Consider the following 25,882-nt stretch of genomic DNA (forward strand, 5'->3'; position numbering starts at 1 on the left):
ATGCTTACATCAGATCAGATGGTCTGCTGTGCTACAGTCCATGAGGTCACAGAGTTGGACACGACAACATGTTGGACATTAAATAACCCCCAAACTTTTCTCTTTTTTGCTTGTGTTTGCTTGTGGAATATTTCTTAAATGAACATTTGGTAAATTATTCTTTTGGATTGTCAGGTCCAGAAGGTATCTCAAGAAGCTGCAATATTCTCTAACCTGGATCCTGCCACGGTGTACGCCTTTTCAATTCGCACTGAAAAAGAAGGTTTTAAAGACAGCTCTCCCTACATAAAAGAAATACAGACAGGTACAGCTTGTATAAGCATTTTTGCTATTATTTTAATGTTCAATTTAAAAAAAATTTCCACTTTTCAAAAATAATTAATCAGAAGGATTCCATAAAAGTGCTTTGTGGTATATATTATTTTCTTTTTTAAAGAAAACTTTATTTAGCCAGGTTTCATTGACTTCATTTTATAAGTTTCAATGTTCAAATATTCACTTGGTTCTTATAGAGAAGAATTAGTAAATAGTTCATTCTTTACAAATTTTCTCTATGGGCAGGCAGTATTGCCTCTTGTCTCTTTTTCTACTTCCCCTTGTATGAATTAGCACAGCCTCTTTTGTTATGTGTATTTCCAGACAGTAGAGTTGCTAACTGCCTGGGTTCTGGCCAGAGTCTCCCTTTGTGATTTAATGTTTGCATTGTTCAGTTACACAGACAATGGAGTGTGCCATTTCCCCAGTGTTAGCAACTTATTCCCAGTGGCAGATGGTGACTTATTCCATGGTAGTCAAATGAAGGGTAATTGGAAAGGGTGTGCAAAAAGCTAGGTGAAGTAAGATTGTCAACTATTCAACTAAAATAACTATTTTAGTTATTCTTGACACTGATGGCATGGGAAGATTGGTTTATGTGTTTAGAAACTGGTCACATCTGGTGTTCTTGTATTATAATAATAAAGAACAGACATGAGAGAGAATATCTTGGCAGTATTTTTTACTTTCCCACATGTGGAAGAATTTTAAAGGAGAAATAAAATATATATTATATACTATATTACCATTTTTCTTCAGAAAAATAAGGGAAGTATTTCATATTTAGATGGCAATGAACTTTCCTGTTGACTGATCTTGTTACTATTTGGTATTTAACTAGAATGATGCCTTGAAAATCTTTATAAACATTTCTGAGGTTGGTGGTTACGCTAAAGCAAGATATCACCTCTTTCTACATTATAGAGGCAGGGTAGATACTGAGCACAACACTGCTGGGGTACATATAAGTTCTGTTTCAAAGTTTAAAATGATTCTTGCTGGGTTTTTTTTTTTTTTCTTTCCCTCTCTGGACTTTTAACTTCTCATATCTACCAGGAGGAATAAAGGAAATATCTTGGTTACCTTCAGAGTTTGCAAAGTCAAAGAAATCCAAAACAGTTTTAAAATAGGTGCTCGGTATGGTAGAAAATGTTATTTTATGTGTATGTTTTAAATTATATAGCCCCAAGTGCGGCTGAATTTGTGAATCATAGTAGGAATTCAAATGCAGTAACCATTAGTTGGCCTTCAGCCAGAAGTCTTCTGGATGGATATATTATTTCAATATCCAGTGAAAGCTTAATGAAAGAAGAAATCCTGCCTTCCACAAAAAGGTATGAAAACATTAAAAAGAGATTATATTAAGTTACATGAAACACAAAATTAACATTTTATATGTGCTTTTAGAAAGTTGTTTTAGTAGCATAGTATAAATAGAATTTATAAGAGTTTGCAGGACAACTTTTTGGACTGTAGTGTGATTAGAATAACTAAATCTGATGTATAGTGCCAAATTATGTACATGGATAGATAGTAATGAATTAATTCAGGATATCATCATGCTTGTATGCATGACATATACACTTTTTGACTTAAATTTTTCCACTTAAGAAGCTATGATTTCCAAATAGCCATTCGTGTTTAAGCATATAAAATTGTGCCCATAATAGAAAATTTAAAAATATATATATAAAATTCCAAATATTTCTGAGCTAAATATCTTAATGGGTGATTTTTCTTTAATGTGTAGGACATTCACATTTAACAGACTTTCTCCGGGGACTGATTTTTTAATCAGCATTATAGCTACTAAGGGACTAAAGAGAAGCCACCCTACTGTCCTCATGGTTAGCACTTGTAAGTTCATTTTATATTTGATTAACTTTTCATGGGTTAAGGGAAAATAAGGGAAATTGTTGCACTTAAAGTCAATAACTAGTTGTGTGTGTGTACAGGCTCATTTGTGTCTGACTCTGCGACTCCATGGGCTGCAGCCCACCAGGCTCCCTCCTGTCCATGGAATTTTTCAGGCAAGAATACTGGAGTGGGTTGCCATTTCCTTCTCCAGGGGGTCTTCCCAATCCAGGAATCAAATCTATGGCTCTTGCATCTTCTGTATTTGCAGACAGATTCTTTACCACTGGCGCCACCTGGGAAACCCCAATATCTAGTTAACCATCAATTAAAATAGAAGTGGTTTATGACGCGATGGCTTGAAGAGATGGGGCATTTCACTTTCGTGGAGAATGCCTGAATTATAGTCCTTTCTTTAATCATTTATTGTGACCTTGGGCAAAACTATGAAGTTCTCACCTAAACAATGAGAATAATTATTCCTGGCTGGGTATAAACTCTTGTTACTAAAATCAAATGCAAAGCTTTTTGTGAGAAGTTCAGAGTACTCTAAAACCCTAAGGTATTGTCATCATGAAATACTTAATATTTTTCTAATATTTTGACTATATTATTAACGTTTTATGAAAAATGAAACACTGAAACCAGAAGAAATAGATGGTGGTGTCTTTTTAATTGCATGTATTGGATTCAGTTTACATCCTCTGACCTTGTTAACATTGCTTACATGTCTGCCTGCCCTGAACATACGCGGATGTTCCAAAGCGCTCTGTTACCTGTGGGTCACAGTCACATGGATGTGTGCTCAAGCATGAGAGGAGGCTTCATATCAGGGTTTGCAGTGTGGAGGAAGGGAAAACACTGGAAAATGCAGCAATAGTCGAAACAATTCTGGAAAATAATCTAAAAAAGTCTGTGAGCACTATCGTACCCCAGCATGGTGACTGTGCTGTGCCAAGTTTCTTCAGTCGTGTCTGACTCTATGCAACCCTATGAACCCTAGCCCACCAGTTTCCCTGTCCATGGGATTCTCTGGGCAAGAATCCTGGCACAGATTGCCCTTCCCTTCTCCAGGGGATCTTCCTGATCCAGGGGTCGAACCAGCATGTCATATCTAACCTGCATTGGTAGGCAGGTTCTTTACCCCTAATGCTACCTGGGAAGGCCAGGTGCTTAAGTTACTGTGTTTAATCTCCCTGGGTGACCTAACCTGTAGGTTAAGGCTCAGAGGTGTGAGATTTAACCCAGGTATCTAACTCAGACGGAGACGACACTCTGCTGCCCCTCACAAAGATCATCCTAGCACATCAGAAATAGATGAGAAAAGGCATTTTTTAAAAAAGCCTTGTATCGTTCCGTCTCAGGGAAAGCATCTTAGGTTGCTGCTTAGCTTTGTTTGTGTCGTTACCATAGTTACTCTCATCATTGCTGTTGTCTTCCTTGTCATCACTCTGGTTATCACAGAGTGCTTGTCCTTTGTCAGGAGCTTTGCGAAGCAGTTTCTGTGCTATTTGTCATCTAGTTCTCAATCACGACCTTCACAACCTTCACTCTACCAATCATGTTGAGATGCATTTTTCTTTTTTTTACAGATGAGGAAACTGAGGCTTAGAGAATTTCAGGAGCTTCTATAGGATGATAGAGCTTCGAACCCACGTTTCCCTGACATCACACCCTGTCCTTGTAACCACTCTGCTTTAGTGGAAAGGCCACTCTGACACAGGAAGGACCCTGACTCTCCCGTTCTTGGCTCTTTGGCTTTGTATCACTATTCTACTTGGACCTCAAGCTTGTTTCTACCCTGAGATTAACAGTACATTCTGCGTTTTAAGAGGTTTTTGCTTTGGCTATGTTTTCCCAAACAAATCTGGCAACCTTCCTCCCGTCCCCACACTCTCACCACTTTACAGTTTGACTTTTATCTTCCACTGTCAATTAATATTTTTTGGTCTTTTTATGCCTCTCGTTTTTTGCAAGCCACCTCAAATCCATTTGGAAGCAGATGGAATATTAATAATGATATGAAATAAACCTAGATATATCATGGGAATATGGGGGCATGGTAAATGGTTATTGATAATTCCAGCTGAAAGGGAATATGCGAAAAAGAAAAATAGAGTAAAAAGGATTGTCAATCAGTGACACAGGTTTAAATTTACCACTGATTGAATTCATATAAACTTAAATCTATAAATAAGAAAAAAATTCCTATAAAATTTGAATTTTAGAGATGAGATTATTCCAGTAAAATTTTAGCATTATATTTCTTCCAGTTAAGGAAAGAAATGTCACACTTCAGTTTGAAATATAAATTAGAAGTAGGGACGTACTCCTGATTTGAAAAATAAGTTTCTAGAATCTCCTCAGATAAAATGTTTAAAGGAAAAAGGAGTTTGGAAACTTAAGCGGGTTAGATATATCTCTTAATTTATGCAGTGCATAAAATCTCAGTTAAAAATCTCACTTCTAATAATTTCATACTGAATTCTGCTATGAGAAAAATAAATATGAAATCCATATAATTTTATTGTGAAAAAAGGCTTTCTAGAAAATTTTTTCCTCTTCCGCCATTGTAGAGATGAGCAGACTGAGACTCTCACGTCGTGCCAAAGCTGATTAGAAAACCCTGATTACCCTGCCTCTCTTCCACAGTGTGAGGGTCAGGGTTATCAGTCCAGTGTAGACAACATGATGATAGCAATGTTTGCTTGTTTCTCTGTTTTTAAGATTTCTTTTCATATTTTACTTCCTTGTCCTAGATCCAGACCCACCGTCAGATTTACTGATTTTGGGGCAAGAAGAAAACACAATATATTTGTCTTGGAAACTCCCACAGGGTGGTTTTGAGAAGTTTCAGGTAAAGTTGCTGTCATGCATGATGTCACTCTTTTTTGTCCTTCCTTTTACATTAATAGCTTAAGAAATTATGATGCCTCTCCTTTACTGGAAGGTTTTCCTCCAAAATAAGTTTTCTATTTGTTGCTTTATAAGTACAAAATTGTCATGGGAGTTTGTCAGATTTGAGTAAAACCTGGTGCTTGACTTTAAATGTTTGGGTTTTCCAGTGGAGACAGATGTGTGCATGTGTGGCGCACAGTTGTGAGTAAAGGAAAGGTGGTGCTGAAGGACAGCGCTTCTGTGACAGCAGCGGTCACAGCAAAGATTCCAGAGGTTAAAGCTGGGTGATGTGCTACGATCTTTCAGCTCCATCCTGCAGATGTGGTTGAGTGGAGACTTGCAGCCCAGGGGGTAGGAGAGAAAGAGGCACAAAGAAGCTGCTTTTTAATTGTCTGTGATATAAATGCGTGCATTTTTTTGTTGCTCTTTGTGGTTAATAATGTATCCTGGCATCAAGTGAGGATATATTATATACACCCTACATCCTGCATTGTATGGTTTTCAGGGTAAGTAAGCTTCTGGAGATAGCATTATTTTTTGTTTTAAATTTATTTATTTATTTAAAAAATTATTTATGTGACTGCTCCAGGTCGTTAATCTTCATTATGGCATGTGGGATCTTTAGAAGCAGCTTGTGAACTCTCAGCTGCAGCATGTGAATTCCTGTTGCGCCATGTGGAATCCAGTCCCCTGACCAGGGATTGAACCCAGCCCCCACCTTGCACTGGGGACTCAGTGTCTTAGCCACTGGACCGCCAAGGAAGTCCTTGGGGATATCACTGTTGCTTTGTAATCTATGGGGGCAAACAAATTTTCCACACTTTCGTAGTAGTAGGAGATGGTGATTTTAGTTATAAAAGAACAGAAAACAAAATAGTTAAGAAATTTATCATATTAATGAAAGAGTGCCTCATGGAGACAAAGGCAAAGACTATAACTGGGTGTTTGGAAAAATCAGAATCAGATATTTAAGGCCGTTGAGACCACTGGGATTGTTTTTTTAATGTCTGTCTTCTACTTTCTGCTCATTAGCCTTAATTTATTTTTACTTATTTTTCCTGATGACCAACTTCCTCTGCTAAGCAATCCATGTGATGAGTGGAAGAATGCCATGTACAACTTCTGAGCGTAAATGGTATATTATGAGCCACAGAAAAGACAGATGCTCTCTAAATTCCCAAGGAAGGGACTGTGATTATTCCAAATGTTAGACACCCAGTCCAGTTTCAGTCAACTGTTGTTGCAGGCCCCATGTCGTGTGAAAATGGTGGCTCTGGATCTATGGATGGTGGGGGTTAGAGAGTCATTAGAATTTGAGCAGGTACAACAAAAGGTGTTTCCTGAAAGTGAAAAGCAATATAGAATTTAATAATTTATAGAATCAATACGTCTAAAAGGAACCAGAGCAGTAAAATTGCCAGACACTTGAACTAATTGGTACAGCTGAGTTTCATATCCGAGTATGAATTTCTTAACAATTACAGTTCATAATGAGAAACAAGATAATAGTTATTATATGATAGACATAAAAAGAATCCACATTTATTTATTTATAGTAGCTGGTACTAAAGACCAAGAGGGTTATGTAGTGGGCAGAATAATGACCTTCCAAAGATCCAGCCTAATTCACAGAACCTGAAATACGTTATATTACATGGTAAAGGGGAAGCAGATGGAATTAAATTGGCTAATTAGCAGGTTTTAAAATAGAGAGATTATAGAGAGTCTGGATCCAGATGGTGGAGTAGGAAGACCCTGAGCTCACCTCCTCCCATAGACACGCAAAAACTACTACATATAGAATAACTATCTCTGAGAGTCACGTAATGACTAGCAGAACAGATTTTCTGCAATTAAGGAGATAACGAGGAGGCCACATTGAGATGGGTAGGAGGGGCAGAGATGCAGTCTAGTTAGAACCCACACACCCTGTGCAGTAACCCACAAGCGGGGAGTACTGTCCCAACCACAGAGGTCCCCCTTGAGGAGTGAGGGGTCTGAGCCCCATGGAAGGCTCCCCAGCCTGGGGGACATGCATGGGTAGAAGAGCCACATGACATCTGCCTTTGAAACCAGCAGGGCTTATATCTGGGAAATCCAGAAGCCTGTGGAATATCGAGACCCTTCTCTTGAAGAGCTCTCACACACACTCACTGATTCTGAGTCCCAGGAAAGAGGCAGTAGCTTGAAAAACAGCTAGGTCATAAGAGAAGATTCGTTGACTAGTATTAGGGTGTGTGCTGGAAGGGCAGGGATCTGATGGAACTTTCCTTGGGAATGGAAGTACTGGTAGGTGCAGCTTTTTTTTTTTTCCCCTAAACTCTCCTTCCACCTAGCTGGGCAGGTGCTGGCAGACACCATTTCTATCACTCTCAGTCACCCTAACCAACACCATGTGCTCTGCCCCAGTATTCCCTGAGGGTCAGTCCTGTTCATCCATCCACCATGGCCAGATTTGCCAATGTGACTCCTAACCTGTTCCATATAGCAGGTGGATCTGAACGGCCCCAGTGCCCTGCCTGGGGGATCAGTTTTGTACAACAGTATACTTGCAGCAGTTGCAACTGGGCCTCACAGCTAGTCACACTGGGAACTGGTCCCACCTACCAGTAGACCTGCAGTGAGCATGGCCCAACCACGAAAGGAGGGGACGCACAGCTCACATGGAGGATACTCCAGGGGCATCTGGCTCTGGTGACCTGGGAGGACTGTGCCACTGAGCATCACAGAAAACCTTCTAAATAAAGCCACTGTTTCAAGATTGGGAGATGTGACTATATATCTGATTGCTGTTGTTCAGTCACTAAGTCGTGTCCAGCTCTTTGCTACCCCATGAACTGCAGCACACCAGACTTCCCTGTCCTTTTCTGTCTTCAGAAGTTTGCTCAAACTCATGTCCATTGAGTCAGTGATACCATCCAACCATCTCATCCTCTGTTGCCCTCTTCTCCTCTTGCCCTCCATCTTTCCCAGATCAGGGTCTTTTCCAGTGAGTGGGCTCTTGGCTTCAGGTTGCCAAAGTATTAGAGCTTCAGCATTGGTCTTTCCAATGAATATTTAGAGTTGATTTCCTTTAGGATTGACTGGTTTGACTTTTTTGCTGTCCAAGGGATTCTCTAACACCACAATTCAGAAGCATCAATCCTATTTGCTAGGTAAAGCTAATAAATAGAAACAAACAGTTAGGAAATCTTGGGGGACAATGGCAAACCTTTCAAATGAAGGAACAAGACAAGACTTCAGAATAATAATTCAATGAAATGGAGACAGACAGTTTAACAAAAGGGCGTTGAAAGTAATAGTATGCAAGACAGGAAAAAAGACACAGATGTGTATAACGGACTTTTGGACTCAGAGGGAGAGGGAGAGGGTGGGACGATTTGGGAGAATGGGAATTCTAACATGTATACTGTCATGTAAGAATTGAATCGCCAGTCCATGTCTGACGTAGGGTGCAGCTTGCTTGGGGCAGGTGCATGGGGATGACCCAGAGAGATGTTGTGGGGAGGGAGGTGGGAGGGGGGTTCATGTTTGGGAACGCATGTAAGAAAAAAAAAAATAAACATAAAATAAATGTAATAAATAAAAAAAAAAAAAAAAAAGATGTGCACTGAACTGAGAAGAACTGATGGATACAGTGATAAATTTAACACAGGTAGAAAATATAAAGAACTGGTAAGAAGTAAAGACTGCAATGACTGAAATTTAAAATACACTGGAGAGAATCAACAGTACATTAGAGGATACAGAAGAATGGGTCAGCAGTCTGAAAGACAGGGTAGCAGAAATCACCCACTCAGGACATAAAAGGAATTTTTTAAAATGAGGGTAACTTAAAGAATGTCTGCAACCAGTATTTACTTTTTTCAAGGGGTCCCAGTAGGAGAAAGAAAGTTCCAGTAGACCTATTTGAAGAAGTTAGGGCTGACAAAAAATTTAACCTGGTAAAGGAACCAAGTCTAGAAAACACAGACACCCAAACAAGATAACTTGAAGAGACTCACATCAAGACACATAATTAACATGTCAGAAGTTAGAAATGTAAAAGCAGCAAGAGAAAAACTTAAAAGGGAGCCCTCCTTTCAACTGATTAATTTTTAGCAGAAACTTTATAGGCCAAAAGGGACTGCATGATATATTAAAATTACTGAAAGTAAAAAAAAAAAAGAAAAAACTTACAACCAATAATACATTATTTGGCAAGGTTATTAATCAGAAATTAGGAAAGATAAAAAGTTTCCCAAACAAGCAAAAGCTAAGGAAATTTATCATCGCTAAAGTAGCCTTGGGCTTCCCTGGTGGCTCAGAGGTTAAAGCGTCTGCCTGGAATGCTGGAGACTTGGGTTCGATCCCTGGGTCGGGAAGATCCCCTGGAGAAGGAAATGGCAACCCACTCCAGTATTCTTGCCTGGAGAATCCCATGGAGGGAGGAGCCTGGTGGGCTGTAGTCCATGGGGTCGCAAAGAGTCGGACATGACTGAGCGACTTCACTTTCACTTTTCACTTTCAAAGTAGCCTTACATACATCAGTGGTGGTCCAGTGGTTTAAGAATCTTCTTGCCAGTGGAGGGTACGTGGGTTCGATCCCTGGTCCAGAAAGATTTCACATGCCATGGGGCAACTAAGCCTCTCCCTTGTCATACAGCCATTGAGTGCTCTTTCTTAAAAGTATTAATAAAATATCATTCCTTTGCTTAAGAGTTTCCTTACCATGGCTTACTAGGCTCTGCCTGTCCCTGGTGACCTCGCTACAGCTCCTCCATTCTTTCCCATCTCAGGAAAGGACCATGTCCTAAAATCACTTGCTCAGTGATCTTTGATTCTTCCCATTCCCTCATCCCTCAGTCTAGCAGTGGGTTCTGCCACTTCTACCTATGAAATGGATCCCTAATGTGTCCAGCTCTCTTTATCTCCACTATACCACCCTCGTCCTCATTTCTTACTGAGATCAACAGCCTAGGTGACAGATGACAGTCCCTTACCTCCTCTTTTTTTTTTTTCTTTTAAGATGTGTGTGTGTGAGTGCTCAGTCACGTTTGACTCCATGGACTGTAGTCTGCCAGGCTCCCCTGTCCAAGGGATCCTCTAGGCAAGAATACTGGAGTGGGTTGCCATATCCTTCTCCAGGAGATCTCTCCAACCCAGGGATCGAACCCATGTCTCTTGGGTCTCCTGCATTGGCAGGTGGACTCTTTACCACTGCAACACCTGTGAAGCCTCCCATGTGTTTTTTGAAATTTATTTAATTGGAGGCTAATTACTTTATAATATTGTATTGGTTTTGCCATATATTGACATGAATCAGCCATGGGTGTACATGTGTTCCCCATCCTGAACCCTCCTCCGACATCCCTCCCCATCCCATCCCTCAGGGTCATCCCAAGCACCAGCCCTGAGCACCCTGTCTCATGCATCAAACCTGGACTGGCAATCTGTTTCACATATGATAATATACATGTTTCAATGCTATTCTCTCAAATCATCCCACCCTCGCCTTCTCCCACAGAATTCAACGGACTGTTCTATACATCTGTGTCTCTTTTGCTGTCTTGCATATAGGGTCATCGTTACCATCTTTCTAAATTCCATATATATGCGTTAGTATACTGTATTGGTGTTTCTCTTTATGACGTACTTCACTCTGTATAATAGGCTCCAGTTTCATCCACCTCATTAGAACTGATTCAAATGCATTTTTTTAAATAGCTGAGTAATATTCCCTTGTGTATATGTACTACAGCTTTCTTATCAATTTGTCTGCTGTCTTATCGATTTGTCTAGGTTGCTTCCATGTCCTGGCTATTGTAAACAGTGCTGTGATGAACATTGGGGTACATGTATCTCTTTCATTTCTGGTTTCCTTGGTGTGTTTGCCCAGCAGTGGGATTGCTGGGTCATATGGCAGTTCTATTTCCAGTTTTTTAAGGACTCTCAACACTGTTCTCCATAGCGGCTGTCCTAAGTTTGCATTCCCACCAACAGTGTAAGAGGGTTTCCTTTTCTCCACACCCTCTCCGGCATTTATTGCCTGTAGACTTTTGGATCGCAGCCATTCTGACTAGTGTGAGATGGTACCCCATTGTGGTTTTGATTTGCATTTCTGTGATAATGAATGATGCTGAGCATCTTTTCATGTGTTTGTTAGCCATCCGTATGTCTTCTTTGGAGAAATGTCTGTTTAGTTCTTTGGCCCATTTTTTGATTGGGTCGTTTATTTTTCTGGAATTGAGCTGCAGGAGTTGCTTGTATATTTTTGAGATTAATTCTTTGTCAGTTGCTTCATTTGCTATTATTCTCTCCCATTCTGAAGGCTGTCTTTCCCCCTGCTTATGGTTTCCTTCATCATGCAAAAGCTTTTAAGTTTAATTAGGTCCCATTTGTTTATCTGTCCTTTTATTTCCATTATTCTAGGAAGCGGGTCATAGAGGATCCTGTGTGATTTATGTCAGAGAGTGTTTTGCCTATGTTTTCTTCTAGGAGTTTTATAGTTTCTGGTCTTACATTTAGATCTTTAATCCATTTTGAGTTTATTTTTGTGTATGGTGTTAGAAAGTATTCTAGTTTAATTCTTTTCCAAGTGGTTGACAAGTTTCCCCAGCACCACTTGTTAAAGAGATTGTCTTTTACCCACTGTATATTCTGGCCTCCTTTGTCAAAGGTGTCCATTAGTTCAGCTCAGTCACTCAGTCATGTCCGACTCTTTGCGACCCCATGACAGCATGCCAGGCCTCCCTGTCCGTCACCAACTCCGAGAGTTCACTCAGACTCGAATCCATCAAGTCAGTGATGTCATCCTCTGTCGTCCCCTTCTCCTCCTGCCTCCAATCCCTCCCAGCATCAGAGTCTTTTCCAATGAGTAAACTCTTTGCATGAGGGGCCCAAAGTACTGGAGTTTCAGCTTTAGCATCATTCCTTCCAAAGAACACCCAAGACTGATCTCCTTCAGAATGGACTGGTTGGATCTCCTTGCAGTCCAGGGGACTCTCAAGAGTCTTCTCCAACACCACAGTTCAAAAGCATCAGTTCTTTGGCGCTCAGCTTTCTTCATAGTCCAACTGTCACATCTATACATGACCACTGGAAAAACCATAGCCTTGACTAGACGGACCTTAGTTGGCAAAGTAATGTCTCTGCTTTTGAATATGCTATCTAGGTTGGTTGTAACTTTTCTTCCAAGGTGTAAGCGTCTTTTAATTTCATGGCTGCAGTCACCATCTGCAGTGATTTTGGAGCCCCCCAAAATAAACTCTGACACTGTTTCCACTGTTTCCTCATCTATTTCCCATGAAGTGATGGGACCAGATGCCATGATCTTCGTTTTCTGAAATTTGAGTTTTAAGCCAACTTTTTCACTCTTCACTTTCACTTTCATCAAGAGGCTTTTTAGTTCCTCTTCACTTTCTTCCATAAGGGTGGTGTCATGTGCATATCTGAGGTTATTGATATTTCTCCTGGCAATCTTGATTCCAGCTTGTGTTTTTTCCAGCCCAGCGTTTCTCATGATGTGCTCTTCATTTAAGTTAAATAAGCAGGGTGACAATATACAGCCTTGATGTACTCCTTTTCCTATTTGGAACCAGTCTGTTGTTTCATGTCTAGTTCTAACTGTTGCTTCCTGACCTGCATATAGGTTTCTCAAGGGGCAAATCAGGTGCTCTGGTATTCCCATCTCTTTCAGAATTTTCCAGTTTATTGTGATCCACATAGTCAAAGGCTTTGGCATAGTCAATAAGCAGAAATAGATGTTTTTCTGGAACTCTTTCTTTTTCCATGATCCAGCAGATGTTGGCAACTTGATCTTTGGTTCCTCTGCCTTTTCTAAAACCAGCTTGAACATCTGGAAGTTCACGTATTGCTGAAGCCTGGCTTGGAGAATTTTGATGTGCATGGATTTATCTCTGGCTTTCTATTTTGCTCCATTGAGCTATATTTCTGTCTTTGTGCCAGTACCATACTGCCTTGATGACTGTAGCTTTGTAGTATAGCCTGAAGTCAGGCAGGTTGATTCCTCCAGTTCCATTCTTCTTTCTCAAAATTGCTTTGGCTATTCGAGGTTTTGTATGTCCATACAAATTGTGAAATTATTTGTTCTAGTTCTCTGAAAAATGCCACTGGAAATGTGATAGGGATTGTGTTGAATGTATAGATTGCTTTGGGTGGTATACTCATTTTCACTATATTGATTTTTCTGATCTGTGAACATGGTATATTTCTCCATCTATTTGTGTCATTTTTTATTTCTTTCATTAGCATTTTATAGTTTTCTTTATATAGATCTTTTATTTCTTTCGGTAAATTTATTCCTATGTATTTTATTCTTTTCATTGCAATGGTGAATGGAATTTTTCCCTTAATTTCTCTTTATGATTTCTCATTGTTAGTATATAGGAATGCAAGTGATTTCTGTATGTTAATTTTATATCCTGCAACTTTACTATATTCATTGATTAGCTCTAGTAATTTTATGATGGAGTCTTTAGGGTTTTCTATGTAGGGGATCATGTCATCTGCAAACAGTTTTATTTCTTCTTTTCCAATCTGGATTCCTTTTATTTCTTTTTCTTCTCTGATTGCTGTGGCTAATACTTCTAAAACTATGTTGAATAGTAGTGGTGACAGTGGGCACCCTTGTCTTGTTCCTGACTTTAGGGGAAATGCTTTCAACTTTTCACCATTGAGGATAATGTTTACTGTGGGTTTATTATATATGACCTTTATTATGTTGAGGTATGTTCCTTCTATGCCTGCTTTCTGGAGGGTTTTTATCATAAATGGATGTTGAATTTTGTCCAAGGCTTTCTTTGCAACTATTGAGATAATCATATGGTTTTTATCTTTCAATTTGTTACTGTGGTATATCACATTGATTGATTTTGTGGCTTTTAAAGAATCCTTGCATCCCTGGGATAAAGTCCACTTGGTCATGATGTATGATCTTTTTAATATGTTGTTTAATATGTTCCAGAATTTTGTTGAGCATTCTTGCATGTTGAGGATTTTTCTGTGTTCATCAGTGATATTGGCCTGTAGGTTTCTTTTTTTGTGGCATCTTTGGTTTTCCTAAGGGTGATGGTGGCCTCATAGAATGAGTTTGAAAGTTTACCTTCCTCTGCAATTTTCTGGAAGAGTTTGAGTAGGATAGGTGTTAGCTCTTCTCGAAAGTTTTGGTAGAATTAAGCTGTGAGGCCATCTGGTCAAGGGCTTTTGTTTGCTGGACGATTTCTGATTACAGTTTCAATTTCTGTGCTTGTGATGGGTCTGTTAAGATTTTTATTTCTTCCTGGTTCAGTTTTGGAAAGTTGTACTTATCTAAAAACTTGTCCATTTCTTCCCAGTTGTCCATTTTATTGGCATATAGTTGCTGATTGTCATCTTTTATGATCATTTGTATTTTTGTGTTATCTCTTGTGATTTTTCCATTTTCATTTCTGATTTTGTTGATTTGATTCATCTCCCTTTTTTTCTTGATGAGTCTGGCTAACGGTTTGTCTATTTTATTTATCTTTTCAAAGAACCAGCTTTTAGCTTTGTTGATTTTTGCTATGGTCTCCTTTGTTTCTTTTTCACTTATTTCTGCCCTAATTTGTATGATTTTTTTCCTTCTACTAACCCTCGGGTTGTTAATTTCTTCCTTTCCTAGTTGCTTTAGGTGTAGAGTTAGGTTATATATTTGATTTTTCTCTTGTTTCTTGAGGTAAGCTTATATTGCTATGACCCTTCCCCTTACCACTGCTTTTACTCAGTCCCATACATAGGCTTTGGGTTGTTGTGTTTTCATTTTCATTTGTTTCTGTGTATATTTTGATTTCTTCTTTGATTTCTTCTGTAATTTGTTAGTTATTCAGACGTGTGTTGTTTAGCCTTCATATGTTTGTATTTTTAATAGTTTTTTTTCCTGTAGTCGATATCTAATCTTACCGCCTTCTGATTAGAAAAGATGTTTGGAATGATTTCAACTTTTTTGAATTTAGCAAGGCTGGATTTATGGCCCAGGATGTGATCTATCCTGGAGAATGTTCCGTGTGCACTTGAGAAAAAGGTGAAATTCATTGTTTTGGGGTGAAATGTCCTATAGATATCAATTAGGTCTAACTGGTCCATTGTATCATTTAAAGTTTGTGTTTCCTTGTTAATTTTCTGTTTAGTTGATCTATCCATAGGTGTGAGTGGGGTATTAAAGTCTCCCACTGTTATTGTGTTATTGTTAATTTCCCCTTTCATACTTGTTAGCATTTGTCTTACATATTGTGATGCTCCTATGTTGAGTGTATATATATTTATAATTGTTATATCTTCTTGGATTTATCCTTTGATCATTATGTAGTGTCCTTTTTTGTCTCTTTTCACAGCCTTTGTTTTAAAGTCTATTTTATCTGATATGGGTATTGCTACTCCTGCTTTCTTTTGGTCTCCATTTGTGTGAAATATCTTTTTCCAGCCTTTCACTTTCCATCTGTATGTATCCCTTGTTTTGAGGTGGGTCTCTTGTAGACAGCATATATAGGGGTCTTGTTTTTGTATCCATTCAGCCAGCCTTTGTCTTTTGGTTGGGGCATTCAGACTATTTACATTTAAGGTAATTATTGATAAGTGTGATCCCGTTGTCATTTACTTTGCTGTTTTGGGTTCGAGTTTATACACTTTTTCTGTGTTTCGTGTCTAGAGAAGATCCTTTAGCATTTGTTGAAGAGCTGGTTTGGTGGTGCTGAATTCTCTCAGCTTTTGCTTGTCTGTAAAGCTTTTGATTTCTCCTTCATATTTGAATGAGATTCTTGCTGGGTACAGTAATCTGGGTTGTAGGGTTTTCTCTTTCATCACTTTAAGTATGCCCTGCCATTCCCTTCTGGCTTGAAGAGTTTCTATTGAAAGATCAGCTGTTATCCTTATGGGAATCCCCTTGTGTGTTATTTGTTGTTTTCCCCTGGCTGCTTTTAATATTTGTTCTTTGTGTTTGATCTTTGTTAGTTTGATTAATATGTGTCTTGGGTGTTTTGCATTGGGTTTATCCTGTTTGGGACTCTGGGTTTTTTGGACTTGGGTGGCTATTTCCTTCCCCATTTTCAGGAAGTTTTCAAATATTATCTCCTCAAGTGTTTTCTTGTGGGCTTTCTTTTTGTCTTCTTCTGGGACTCCTGTGATTTGAATGTTGGGGCGTTTGACATTGTCCCAGAAATCTCTGAGGTTGTCCTCATTTCTTTTAATTCTTTTTCCTCTCTGCTTCATTTATTTCTACCATTCTATCTTCCACCTCACTTATCCTATCTTCTGCCTCAGTTATTCTACTGTTGGTTCCCTCCTGAATGTTTTTGATCTCAGTTATTGCATTATTCATTATTGATTGACTCTTCTTTATTTCTTCTAGGTCCTTGTTAAACATTTCTTGCATCTTCTCAATCCTTGTCTCCAGACTATTTATCTGTAACTCTATTCTGTTTTCAAGATTTTGGATCGTTTTTACTATCATTATTCTGAATTCTTTTTTAGGTAGACTCCCTATCTCCTCCTCTGGTTTGGTTTGGGTGGGCATTTATCATGATCCTTTACCTGCTGAATATTTCTCTGCCTTTTCATCTTGTTTAGATTTCTGTGTTTTGGGTGGCCTTTCTGTATGCTGGAAGTTTGTGGTTCCTCTTTATTGTGGAGGTTCCTCCCTGTGGGTGGGGTTGGACAAGTGGCTTGTCAAGGTTTCCTGGTTAGGAAAGCTTGCATCAGTGTTCTGGTGGGTGGAGCTGAATCTCTTCTCTCTGGGGTGCAATGAAGTGTCTAGTAGTGAGTTTCGAGGTGTCTCTGGGTTTGGTGTGACTTTCGGCAGCCTGTGTATTAATGCTCAGGGCTATGTTCCTGTGTTGCTGGAGAATCAGCATGGTATGTCTTGCTCTGGAACTTGTTGACTCTTGGGTGGAGCTTGGTTTCAGTGTAGGTATGGGGGCTTTTGGATGAGCTTTTGTTGATTAATGTTCCTTGGAATCAGGAATTTTCTGGTATTCTCAGGTTTTGGACTTAAGCCTCCTGCCTCTGGTTTGCAATCTTATTCTTACAGTAGCCTTAAAACTTCTCCATCCATATAGCACAGAATATAAAACATCTAGGTTAATAGAAAGAAGATTCTCCACAGTGAGGGACATCCAGAGAGGTTCACAGAGTTATGTGGAGAAGAGAAGAGGGAGGAGAGAGAGAGAGGTGACCAGGAGAAGAGGGGGAATCAAAAGGGGAGAGAGCAATCTAGCCAGTAATGTATTCCCTATGTGTTCTTCACATTCTGGAACACTTAGAGAGGTTCACGGAGTTACATAGAGAAGAGAAGTGGGAGGAGGGAGATGGGGGTGACCAGGAGGAGAAGATGGGGAGTCAAAAGGAGAGAGACAGATCCAGCTAGTAATCAGTTCCCTAAGTGTTCTCCATAGCCCGGAACACACAGAGAGATTCACAGAGTTGGGTAGAGAAGAGAAGTGGGAGGGAGGAGCTAGAGGTGACCTGGGGGAGAAAAAGGAGAGTCAAAAGGGGGAGAGGGCAATGAAGCCAGTACTCACACTCCTAAGTAAAAGTGGGTACTGAGATTGGATTCTTAAAGGTACAAAATTGATTAAAAAAAAAAACCAAAAAGCAAAGATTAAAAATCTAGAGTAAAGGTTAGAGTCTCAAAAATGCAATATTAAAAAAACAAAATCACAAGAATTATAAAAAGTATATATGAAATTTGCTTAAAAAATATGGTCTTTTTTTTGCAATGTTATAAAAATGAAAATTAAAGGAGTAATAAAGGACTTAAGTTTTTTTAATTAAAAATCATAATAGTAAAGTATATCTTGGAATTTCTCTGGAGCTGTTGCAGCAGTATGGGGTCAGTTCAGTTTCAGATAGTTCCTTTTCCAGCTTATACTACTTCTCAAGGTCTATAGGCCCCTTCCAATGTAGTCGGTATTAACTATAGGGTTTTAATCTGTTTTACCTGTTACTTCCAGAGCAGTTCCCTCTGTTTATTTTGACTTCTGTTTGCAGGTTTCTTCAGTGTCTAATTTCCGCCCTGACATGGGGAGCCGAAGGTGGTCACTTATTAAGGCTCACTTATTCAGTTTGCTGTGGAGAGGGAGGAACACTGCAAATAAATATCACTGGCCTGTATGGGGAGTGCTTGCAGTGTCTGGGCCTCACTGGGTTTGCCTCAGCTCATGACGTGTGTGCTTTCCTGGTCTACATTGCTCAGGTTCCACGTTGCTGTGCAGGTGAACTGTCTGAGGCGGGCCCTGGGTTGTCTTCTGCACTTCTCAGGTCTAAGCCACTCAGGTTCAGGTTCTCAGGTACTCCACAAAGGCACAGACTCTGTTGGGCCTGCATTATGCCCTTTGCAGGTCCGAACAGCTCAGGCGACCAGGTGCTTGGCGAGTGCACTCTCCCAAGGTGGGCAGTGCATCTTATCACATCCCTGGTCCCAGCTGCTTGGTTTCCTGGGTGCAGAGTGGGAGTGCTGTCTCAGATGTGCTGTGTATCTCCTTGGGGAGCTGACCTCTTCGGGTGACCCTCCTGGGGGATGTCAACCATCCAGGATCGAAGCAAGACTTGGTTAGCAACTGGGAGCCTGCTCACAGTTTGGTGGAGGATGCCATCTCTGGGGCCAAGATTGCCCCTTCTGACTCTGGCTGTTGCCCACCTGCCTCTTTGTCTCCAGCGGGGGAAGGGGCCGGTCCGTAGCTCTGGCTAGCTCTTCTTTGATATTCGCTCAGTCCTTTGTTCTGTGAGCGGGCTGGCAGTGCCTTAGGTTAGAGCTTTCCATGGGAAAGTTCTGTCTTTCTCTTTCTATTTTATTTTTTTATCTCTCTCTCTGGCTATCCCACAGTTTGGGTTGCTATCTCACCTTAGCTCCCTCAGATTGCCCTCAGGGCTTTCAGGCTCTGTCCTTACTGTAAGCATGCAACCAGTGCCTCCCTGTTCAGCCCCCGCTTGCTGGTGGTGGACATGAACATCTGGGCTACTTATCTACTGGCAGTTGCAGTTAGGCATGTAATCTGTGGATTTTATTTATTTATTTATTTTTCCTCCCGGTTACGTTGCCCTTTGAGATTCCAAAACTCCCCACAGACCCACCGGTTAGAGAGTTTCCTAGTGTTTGGAAAATTCTCCTCTTTCACAACTCCCTTTCCAGGGTGGGTCTCCATCCCTAACTCTTTTGTCTCTCTTTCTATCTTTTATATTTTATCCTATCCCTTTGAAGACAATGGGCTGCCTTTCTGGGTGCCTGGTGTCCTCCATCAGCATTCAGAAGTTGTTTTGTGGAATTTGCTCAGCATTCAAACGATCTTTTGATGAATTTGTGGGGGAGATAGTGGTGGTCTCACCGTCCTATTCCTCCACCATCTTAGGACCATGTGTTTTTTAAGATATATGTGTTTAATTAAAATTTATTTATTTATTTTTGGCTGCGCTGGGTCTGTCTTCACTGCTTCAAGTGGGGCTACTCTAGCTGAGTGTGCAGGCTTCTCATTGTGGTGGCTTCTCTTGTTGTGGAGCCTGGGGCGTAAGCTCTAGGTGCACGGGCTGAGGAGTTGTGGCTTACAGGCTCTAGAGCATAAGCTCAGTAGTTTTGACACACCGGCTCAGCTGTTCTAACACATGGTCTCAGTTGGTCCATGGCACGTGGAATCTCCCAGGACTAGGGATCGAACCCATGTCCCCTGCATTGGCAGGCAAATGCGTAACCACTAGACCCCAGGGAAGTCCTCTGTCTCTGTTCTTGATTTCCATATTATCTACTTTGCACATAGTGGCCAGAGAGAATGCAGGTGACAGAGATACAGTGTCTCTCATTGATTTAACAATCTCCTTTAGATTTCCATCGCCCATCACTTAAAGTCTAAACTTTATGTGTTTATGTAGCCTTAAAGTGGTCTCCAAGAGCTCACCTGATTGGACCTTCATCTAATTATGCTGCCTGCTTGGTTTCTATGCTGCTAGCATATTGGGCTCTCTTTCTAGTTCCTTTAGCATGCCATGCACATCCCTGCTGCAGAATTTTTGTACTTGATATTCATTTTGCATGGGTATTTCACCTTCAGTTTTGGTCGACTTTTTTCTATCATTGGATTCTCAGCTCCAGAATAATTTGTTGACTATAAGAAAAATGCACAATGTTAGAGTTGTGAGTTTCAGTTTTATTCAGAGAATTTATGAGAGCTATAGCTCAGGAAATAGCCTCTCCATAGGTCTGAGGGAACTGTTGTGGGGAAGTAGGGGAGAAGCCCTCTTATAATTTAGGGATAAGAAATACGTGCAGTCAAGCATACATCTCAGAAAAAGGTCACTGCTAGTCCCAAGACACAGATATACCAGTTAATGATTTTAGAATGATTTCTATGTATGGAAAAATGTAAGAATCTGGGCTCATAAAAATTCTTCCTGAGATATACATCTAACTTTCTGATGGGCTTGTTTATCCAAAGCACAGAATGCCTCATCTTGTTTTGCATCCCGAATTCCTTTCAGGGTGCGCTGTAGGTTAATAGCTGCAGTGGCTAATGACTTAATCCTTGTAGAACTAAACTGTGAGCAATTCTTTGTTTTATATTCTCATCTCCTTACTTGATTACCTACTCTAAATAAAACCACTCTTTGTTTCCTCTGAGATGTAGCTGATTATTTCATTCATTTGTTTATTGAGTTGATTGTTGTTAGGTGTCACCCTTAGAGTATAACTTCCCTACAATGGGAAGCCTTTTTTGTCTTGTTTACTGTAAAATACCTAGTACTGAGAATAATGCTTTCCCTGTAATAGATGATCAATAAATATTTAGTAAATAAATAAAACTTTGTATAACAGTGTTACCATATATCAGTGGTCCCCAATCTTTTTGACACCAGGGACCAATTTCACAGAAGATAATTTTTCCACTGACTGGGGATAGTGGGGTGGTTTTAGGATGATGCAGGTAATTATGTATGTATTATGTACATCATGTAACAAAGGCATTATATTTATTGTGCACTTTATTTTTAATTAATGCTGCCCCTGATCTGGAGGAGGTACTGGTCCGTGGTCTGGAGGTTGGGTACCCCTGCCATATATGGTTGGGGTTTTGGAGGGAGGGTATCAATATTGGACACGGTTATCAGCAAAAGGTAGAACTTGAGATGAACTTTTGGGAACGGGTAAGATTCAGACTCACTGAAAAGAGAAGAGGATATTTTGCATGAGCAAGTCTAGGGGGAACATTCTATTTGTCATTTGTAAATGTCATTCAATGATTGGGGTGTCTTGAGTTATAAATGATTCATGAAAAATTCTATCTTTCTAGAATGATTTAATTCATTCCTATACTTAGTATAGGTATTTCCTAGAGAAAATTCTAGGTATTTGTAATATTAATTGTAGAAGATGCACATTTTTTACCCTTATCTGTTTGTCCTAATTCTCATATTTCAAGGCAAATGGCTAAAAAGATGATCTTTTCTTGGGTTGGCCGAGGCCATAAAATTATTTGTTGTCAGACTTGGATTGGCCGAGGCCATAAAATTATTTGTTGTCAGATAAAATATATACTCCTAGAATTACTTTTTGCTATTTTTATATGAACACTTTTTTTGAGATTGTAATTTATGTATGAAGTAAAACTTATTTTAAGAAATCATGTTAATCTTTTGGATTCAGATTATATTTATTAACTATATTAACTATCTCTAATAGTTATTCTAGTCTTTCTCTACCAATGAGATTATTTGTTAAATTTTAATGCCTTAAGCAACAGTATCCTGGTTGCTTAGCAAAGTGTACATGCATAAGTGGGATCATTTTCCTAATCATTTAAAATTAATCATTTCAAGTCTTTGATTCTGCTTTAAAAGTAGAAATAAAAGAACAAATTGCATTTTCTTCAGTTGGTTTCTATTAGATACACGGAGCCCATGTAGTTGGAACTCAACAAACCTCTATTTTACAGATTTATTTTTAAAATTTTCATAATTTTATCTTGAGATCACTGCAATTGATTTCTTTTCCTTTCAGTCCTTCTTTAATGCCTTGCTCTGATTCTTTGTATGTCGGAATTTACCATTTCATCAAGGTTGTATTCTTCCTCTGCTACATGGTACTTTCTCCTACCATCCTTTTTCATATCAGAATTTCTCAGCATTCTCTTCACTTTTCCTATCTTACCATATGCCAGACAAACAAGGCACTTGCCAGTGACACCTTATAAATCAATAAGCAGTGATATGCTTCTAGACCTCATGATTATCTTTCTTCAGTAACTAAATACTCTTCCCCCAAGACAGCGATAAACATGTCTGCCCAGGAAATTTGTTTCTGTGACACTTACCACAAACAAGTGGTTTTTAAAGGATAATATAATTAAAATTATAAAATGAATGTGATTACTTTCATTTAGATGTATCTTTCTTTTATACCTTGAAATATGGAATAGAGAAGAGGAAAGTTTATTATAAGTAGCTTTTAATGAATTTTAAAAAATCCCCCAAATATTGGGACTATCAGATCAGTCCACTGAAAATTTCTAAAGGCAATGCCAATTCTGAAAGTTTTAATGAATAATTGGCTATACTGGAAGATGGTTATAGATAAACTGACATGGAACGTGACACATCATTGGGTCAACAAAAATTGAAGTGCTTCCTCTATGCCAGGTGTTTATTTTTGTTGTTTTCTCTCTTGCTGTTTTGTTTTTTTTTTTTCACTACTCCCTTGACTAATACTGACTGACTTCCATTGATACCTGTTTAGCAGCCCTTAAAATACAGTCTCTCTCCTGGGACACATATGTGAGTTCTTTGTGAGGGAGGTGGGGATTACCCACACTACCCACGTCCTTGACATGACAGACCCAGGTCCAGCTCTATCTTTTCCAGCCCTTCTCAGTTCTTCCCTCTTGTATTATATCCCACTACCTTTTGCTGCTTGGGTGTGTTTGCACAGAGGTCAAACTTCTTGGGTGAGGTACCGGTAAGTTGGTTCAAGTCTGATCACTCCATGTCGTCATACTTGACCCACGGGAGACTGTGGCATCTTTGTCAGGGCAAAGGTGGGTGCACAGATTACTGTCCGCTCTTCCCAGTTTCCTTTTTCTCTGGGCCACCAGACACATGAGTGGGAAGCTGGCTGCCTCTTACCTTCTAACTAGACTGTCAGTCTCTCCAGCAGACATCCTCCATGCATGGTTACGATACCCACAGGGCCCTCCTCATTTAGCTGGACTGTGGACAGAGGCACCCCCTTTCCATCCCTTAGGCAGCCAGGAGAAAGCCATGGCATCTTCCTAGGGTCAGAAAGTTGGGACTTCAGCAATATCTGCCTTCCCTTCCTCTAGTCTTCTGCTTACCTGGAGTTGGGAGAATAGTTCAGTTCAGTTCAGTCGCTCAGTCGTGTCCAACTATTTGCTACCCCAAGAATCGCAGCACGCCAGGCCTCCCTGCCCATTACCAACTCCCAGAGTTCACTCAGACTCTCGTCCATCGAGTCAGTGATGCCATCCAGCCATCTCATACTCTGTCGTCCCCTTCTCCTCCTGCCCCCAATCCCTGCCAGCATCAGAGTCTTTTCCAATGAGTCAACTCTTTGCATGAGGTGGCCAAAGTACTGGAGTTTCAGCTTTAGCATCATTCCTTCCAAAGAACACCCAAGACTGATCTCCTTCAGAATGGACTGGTGGGATCTCCTTGCAGTCCAAGGGATTCTCAAGAATCTTCTCCAACATCACAGTTCAAAAGCATCAATTTTTTGGCGCTCAGCTTTCTTCACAGTCCAACTCTCACATCCATACATGACCACTGGAAAAACCATAGCCTTGACTAGATGGACCTTAGTTGGCAAATTAATGTCTCTGCTTTTGAATATGCTATCTAGGTTGGTCATAACTTTCCTTCCAAGGAGTAAGCATCTTTTAATTTCATGGCTGCAGAAACCATCTGCAGTGATTTTGGAGCCCCCCAAAATAAAGTCTGACACTGTTTCCACTGTTTCCTCATCTATTTCCCATGAAGTGATGGGACCAGATGCCATGATCTTCGTTTTCTGAATGTTGAGCTTTAAGCCAACTTTTTCACTCTCCTCTTTCAGTTTCATCAAGAGGCATTTTAGTTCCTCTTTACTTTCTGCCATAAGGGTGGTGTCATCTACATATCTGATGTTATTGATAACAGGCATTCATGAAATGTTACAGAACAGTTTTTGTTTTCAGGTGGACCAACAGGTAAAGTCTCACTCACATCTATTATATTATGCATGTATATATGTATGCTGCTGCTGCTGCTGCCAAGTCACTTCAGTTGTGTCTGACTCTGTGCGACCCCACAGACAGCAGCCCATCAGGCTCTGCCATCCCTGGGATTCTCCAGGCAAGAGTACTGGAGTGGGGTGCCATTGCCTTCTCTGATATATATGTATATATATAAATAAATCATGTGTTTGTATACACACACACACACACACACACACCTATATGTGAAATTTAGAAACATTTGGAGGCTACTGGTCTTTTAGTATATAAACTCCTATGTTGGTTCACTAAACTTATTGCTATGTGAATGTCACTAAGTTATCCAGCCTCAACTACCTCCAAATTACTTCTTGGTGAAGATAGGAAGTATTATAACTCCTCTCTTGCAGTATTAATTTATGTGATGTGACTAGTATGGAGTTCATGACAGATCCTTTTTAAATCATGAAAAATATGAATTTATCTCTTTCTCTAGATATCCTATTGTATGACATCTAGAAGGGAAAAACTATTCCAAGTAATTGTATATACCAACAAAGCCAAAGTCAAGAATCTGACTCCAGGTGTGGACTACGTGTTCCACGTGAAGACGGTTAGAGGCAAAGATTACAGTGTATCTGTAATGAAAAACGTGGCTACAAGTAAGGAAATATCAGAAATAAAATTTTTCTTTATAGTTTTATGATAACTGAAAGTATTTGACCCCAGATAATTAAAACTATTTTTAAACATAAAGCTTGACAATTAAGGAATAATGATGATCATGATATGATTAAGAAGCTCTCAAAAATATGTGAACTTAAAGTCTTTGTCTAAATTTATTGGGAACTACATAGAGTTTCTTAATAATCTGAAGCAAACATGTATATATATGTATATATGTATCATGTATGCCACATATATGGAATATATGTGTATATATACACATATGTGCTATATAACATGTCATAATGTTATAAATACAGCTTATTTTCTATTGAGGTAGGGGTTTGATAAAGAGGAAAACTTTTTTTCCCTTCCTTGATGTTTGTAAATTCATTGTAAATAACTTTCATATTGTTTTTGAGTGGGGAGGAGTGATAGTATACGTCACCAACAGTTCTTGTGAAAATCTATGATGCTTACAGGGTCTCTTCTCAGTGAACAAATGATAATGCAAGAAACAATATTACTTTACCAGATGAACTGATTAACAATGCAGCAATATAGAAATGCTGAAAACTTTGTAATTGGAAGAACCACATTTGAAAATGCCCTTACTTCTGACCTTCACTGCCTCTTAAGTTACTCTGTTTCATCTTCATCCAATATCTAGCTATCTGCTAGATGGTAGCTAAGAAACCTGTAACTGTATCATATAACGATACTTTTGAACACACAGGAGGCACAATTATAGAGGAATGTCTGTAGGCGGTGATCCATGATTTGATTAAGGAAAGATATTTGGAAACTAGAGTCACTTAAAACTCATGTTTATATAATAGCTTATTTATCTATTTGCAGAGCTGAGCGTGTAAGACATTATACTTGAATAAATTCAAGGATTATTATATATATTTTTAAATTATACTATATATGTTTGCTTTATTTTTTCA

At 39.4% G+C, this 25,882-nt stretch overlaps 1 protein-coding gene across 1 annotated transcript; it reads left to right on the forward strand.

Annotated features, from left to right (window-relative positions):
* LOC102187742 (fibronectin) lies at nt 1-25,804 on the forward strand. The gene is made up of 7 exons (XM_018049015.1): nt 1-21; nt 175-304; nt 1,499-1,649; nt 2,066-2,172; nt 4,929-5,026; nt 24,763-24,928; nt 25,791-25,804. Exons 1-7 carry the CDS (start codon nt 1-3, stop codon nt 25,802-25,804), a joined length of 687 nt encoding a protein of 228 aa, XP_017904504.1.

This window comes from Capra hircus, chromosome 5 (assembly GCF_001704415.2).
Source record: "Capra hircus breed San Clemente chromosome 5, ASM170441v1, whole genome shotgun sequence".
Lineage (NCBI taxonomy): Eukaryota > Metazoa > Chordata > Mammalia > Artiodactyla > Bovidae > Capra > Capra hircus.